Source organism: Myripristis murdjan, chromosome 2, assembly GCF_902150065.1.
Source record: "Myripristis murdjan chromosome 2, fMyrMur1.1, whole genome shotgun sequence".
NCBI classification, from domain to species: domain Eukaryota; kingdom Metazoa; phylum Chordata; class Actinopteri; order Holocentriformes; family Holocentridae; genus Myripristis; species Myripristis murdjan.
Genome location: NC_043981.1, coordinates 21,175,359 through 21,180,358, shown reverse-complemented (window position 1 = coordinate 21,180,358; position 5,000 = coordinate 21,175,359). Strand labels below are relative to the sequence as shown.

The window sequence follows — 5,000 nt, the reverse complement described above, 5'->3', positions numbered from 1 at the left end:
GATCCACCCTGACTGTCCCGCAGGATCCCCCTGACTGTCCCACAGGATCCCCCTGACTGTCCCACAGGATCCACCCTGACTGTCCCGCAGGATCCACCCTGACTGTCCCGCAGGATCCACCCTGACTGTCCCGCAGGCTGTCTGCATCGCCATGCGGTTTGTCGCCACAGGGAGAACACAGGAGGCGGACCTAGTGACCATATATGGTCATGCAGGTGCTTATTGGCTGTTTCCTATGTGGGTGGGGCCGGATGATCAAAGAGAGGGAGGTATGAGACTGAAGGGATGTTTGGGACGTGACAGAAAGGAAAAAGAGCGAGCAGAGAGGAGATCTGATTTAAAAATGTTAAATTAACAGAATGACTCTTAGTTTGAAAAGACCAGCCTGTCCAAGGGAACGGTTCCCTGCACGGAACCCCTCAGAGCAGAAGCTGCGTTCTACAGCAGCTGGATGGACTTTCACTCACTCATCCGTTTCCTGGAGATCTGCTGGTGAAATCGAGACGTTTTTGTTTGCTTTCCTGTTTTCTAATGCATTGCAGTTTGGATTTTTGCATTTTGAGGGGATTTCCTGCCTGTGGATTAACATGAAGGATTTTTGAGTTGGATGTGAATATTTAAGTTTTTTTATGGATATTGTGGACATGCCGAGACGAGAGACACTAAACATTTAACTGAAGTGCAAACTGTTCCCACATTTAATAAACCTGTTAATTAAAAGCAAATCTCATCTCAATCTCATTAAGTTTTGAGATTGAACGTATAATTTAGTCTTTAACCAAACACTGACAGTGCAGAAAATTACAGCAGTATCCCAAACTTTTGTGGAAACTCGGCTTTGAATATAAATAAGGCTGATTGTTAGATTTCACAGCCATGGATTATAATTTCAGTTTATAATCCTGTCTGCAGCAGAAATATGGACAGGAACAGTCCAGTTAAGCCCAACACACACCGGCGGCGTACGACGCGGGCCGCTGCGCCGTGCCGCTACCTTTCATGCCACGGTCCTGTTTCCAGCGTCAGCACACCTGAAAAAGCGAATTTTCTCCCTTCCGGATGTCCATCCCAGCTTCCGTAGCTGCTCTTCTTCTCTGCTTCTGTGGCTCTTTCCTGTATTTTCGAGCTGTAGCTCTAGAGATTGGCTCCAGGTGAGAAATCCAGTTTCAGTAACGTTACTGGGCGTCAACACATGATTTTAAAACGTTACTGTCTTCACTTTGCTGTAAATCTGTTTTTAAATGAGTCATGGCAGTTTTTCATATAACTAAAATGTTGTTGTTAATTATTTTCATGTATAATAAATAAATGAAATGTAATGAATTATGTTGGTCATATAATTTTTTAAAGATAAACGTGTTGAACTCCTTATCATATATCCTTAATTACAGATGTCCACAGCAGGTCAGCAGGGGAGTTATCACACGAGGAAGGTCACTGACGTTCTGCAGCGCCACGCCTCCAGTTTGTGTTGGAACGCACGTCACCTGACGGTGTGTGTCGGGCTTCACTGATCAATATCTGGATCAAATGGACTGACCCACACAGATTCTGCTCTGTTTAGCTCAGTGCTGCCCCCGCTGGACACAACACTGAACTGCAGGCTGTTTAGCTCAGTGCTGCCCCCGCTGGACACAACACTGACCTGCAGGCTGTTTAGCTCAGTGCTGCCCCCGCTGGACACAACACTGACCTGCAGGCTGTTTAGCTCAGTGCTGCCCCCGCTGGACACAACACTGAACTGCAGGCAGTGTGTCTGGCTCTCTCTCTCTCTCTCTCTCTCTCTCAGTGTGTGTGAGTGTTGCTCGACCTTGGCGTGTCAGTGAAGACTTCATCAGGCAGCAGGTAGGGAGCCTCGCTCTGTCTGGACTGGATCACCTGCGTGTGCACACACACACACACACACACACACACACACACACACACACACACACACACACATTAATAATTGACATGTACAAGTTACACACATTCAAAGGTTTCATGCACACACACACACACACACACACACACACACACACACACACACACACACACACACGCCCGGACCTGGGTGGCGTGCTGGCGCAGGTCGGGCAGGGCGCTCAGCTCGGCCAGCAGCTGCAGGGCGGCGGCACAGACGGCGTGAACGGCACAGCGGTTAAACACCGACAGACTCTCCTGATTGGACAGCGCCAGCTCCTGGATGGCACACCAGCCAATCACAGACAAGAGCACGAGAACAGGCAGCCAGTCAGCCAATTTATTTCTATGGTAACAGCTGTTGTTGTTTTTGTTGTTGTTTGTAAACAACAGGTAGACCTGGGGCCCGTTGCACAAAAGTAGGATTAAGACATCCGGGATAAGTGAGTGAGCCTAGCTCAACGAATCCAAAACACGAGCGTCCAGGCTCAATTGGTTGCACAAACGCCAAGCCAGGATCAGCGGACACGGATTCATCAAGCCAGCTGAAACCTATCCTGGATAAGTGCGCGCACGCGGCTTCTATAAATAGACCACGTCACCGATCACAGATTCACCGATCACCATGGCAGCGAGAGCAGCGTACTTTTCCCCCACAGAGGCTGAAATTCTCATGGAGGCGTACGAGGAGGTAAAAGATGTAATTAAAAAGAAGGGCAATACGGCCACTATCATTAAACAGCGAGAGAAAGCGTGGCAAACTATTGCGGACCGCCTGAATGCGTAAGTAGTGCGCAAATACACACTCACCGTTCTGCTGAAACCATCACAATTACAATCCAAATAGTTAATTAACATCTCCGAAAACGTAGTTGTACTCTGATTATTAATCAGTTAAAATTGTAAGTGAAATTGACTGCAGATGTGAGTGAAATTGTGTAAGTGTAACTCCATCAGACTGTATAACAATTTGATAAATAGATGAGCTCACTGACTGAATTGAATTTCCCTTTGGGATAAATAAAGTTCCTCTCATCTTATCCTTGTATTTGCTCCTCATGCTCCTCTGCTGTTTCATTAGCCTATATGTATAAGTGTGTGTGTGTGTGTGTGTGTGTGTGTGTGTGTGTGTACAGATTAAACGTGACTGGGCCAAAACGAACATGGCAGCAAGTCAAGATTAAATACAAGAACATCCTGCAGAATGGTAAGTTCCCTGACTAAGAATGCACAAGTATACACTGTACCCAGAAGGTGCCTGCTCACACAATCTGTACTGTTTAAGCAGTCAAAAAGAAAACCCACAGGCACGGCACGGGTGGTGGGTCACCGCAAGCTGACCTCACCCCAGCAGAGGACAGAGCCTTGGCCCAAAATAAAGGCAGGCCTGTGTTGGAGGGGATCCCTGGGGGGACAGACACAACCGTAGGTCCCTCCCAAGATTCCACCCGCTTCATACAAGGTATATTCTTCCATCTCTGCATGGGACATAACCACATTCATATCGAATCCATTTGGACTGTCTGACTTTGGTTTGCCTTGCAGTTTCTGGTGCCAATGTCACACTCTTGGAGCCATCATCACCAGGGTCACCAACAGAGACCCCGGAAGATGCTGATCCAGTGAGTACTCTGTAGGCCTGGAATGTGTTGTGTACTAGCTTCAATCTGAATCCTATTAAATGTGATAGGGTGAAGGCACCAGTGCAGCAGCAGCAGATTATTGTGATGACGAGGAGACCATCTCTCTGGATTCCAGAAGGCATGAGGTATTATGTCAAGTTTGTGGAAGTTCTATTCAGTCTACAATGATGAGTTATTTGGTGCCCACACGAAATTTCATTTCTGTAACAGGACCCAGATGCTGTACAGGGAGAAAGGCAGCCTGGCAACATAGTGAGTATTAATGGAAGGACATTCCCATTATGCAAAGTTCCCGCTGTGCGAATTGTCATGTGTTTACAGAACTCACAAGCTATCAGACAGCTCTATGCCCACCATCTACGGCGTCAAATTGAACTGGCTGATGTGGATATACAATACAAAAAAAAAAAGATGGAAAACCTTGAACTGGAGTCCGACATCAAAAGGAGGACAATTAGAAAACTGGACCTTGAAATAAAAAAACTTGAGCGGGAGGTGAGTTATGCCTTCAGTGCACACTGTATGCTGACTGTAATACAAATGTATTAATCATTATTCTCCTTTCCTACCCCAGCTCCAAGAAGATGACACAAATTAAAACAAAAAATAAAAGGTCAAATGAAATGTTGGTGGTGTCTGTTTGTTTAATGTATGCCCAGTTACGGCAACCATAGAGATTACACTAGGCACACAGACTGTGGAATTACCGTCTGTCATCCTACCTAAGTGCTATGATTGGTTGGAAGTTGAAACAGTGGCTGTATTATTAAGGCTAGTAGAAAGGCACATAATGTACCCTGAAATGCAATTTCTCAGATGTATCAAAACACTTTATGGCAATCAAAAGTGAGTAGAGGGAACAGTGTAATTAATGATCTATTCTTAGGTGTCGTGATGGTTTGATTTAAATAAATAAAACAGGTATCATGATAACTAACGATTTGCAGCCTGTGAGGTGTGAGGGTGCAAAGGTGTTTCTCGTAAAGTCAAGTGGGCCAGTGGCCTATATGAAGGCCCAAAATGGTGTGTTCTTTCCTGCTCTAACAATGGCGTGCCCATTCCTGCAAGATGTGGCAGATGAAGAAGCACTTGTGCTCAGGAGAGCCTTCAGGCGAGAGAGGGTCTTCAGGGACCGGTTGGACCCACTGGCCTTCCCTGATGACTACCTGTATGAAAGGTACAGGTTCTCTGCAGATGGCATCAGATATCTGTGCAGACTGCTGGGTCCCAGGATTGAACACCGCACAGCACGGAGCCATGCGCTGAGTGTGGAGCAAATGGTTTGCGTGGCCTTGCGCTTTTTTGCTAGTGGAGGCTTCCTATACTCAGTGGGAGATGCAGAGAAGTTGAACAAGGCCACAATTTGCCGCACTATTCGGAGAGTGTATCTGGCTCTTAAATCACTCTCAGATGCCTTCATCTGCTTCCCTGGCCACAGAAGACTCCATGACATCA

The 5,000-nt window shown here is 46.5% G+C and overlaps 1 protein-coding gene across 3 annotated transcripts in view; it reads right to left on the bottom strand.

The window, feature by feature from the left end:
- Positions 1 to 5,000, bottom strand: part of LOC115372304 (protein EFR3 homolog B-like) — a 23,784-nt gene that overhangs the window by 3,223 nt on the left and 15,561 nt on the right. For all 3 annotated transcript variants that reach the window (XM_030070086.1, XM_030070072.1, XM_030070078.1), the window contains exons 16-17: positions 2,050 to 2,181; positions 1,811 to 1,878 (exon numbers count right to left, since the gene is read on the bottom strand). In XM_030070086.1, coding sequence (XP_029925946.1) covers positions 1,811 to 1,878; positions 2,050 to 2,181 — 200 coding nt within the window. The remainder of the gene's footprint in view (positions 1 to 1,810; positions 1,879 to 2,049; positions 2,182 to 5,000) is intronic.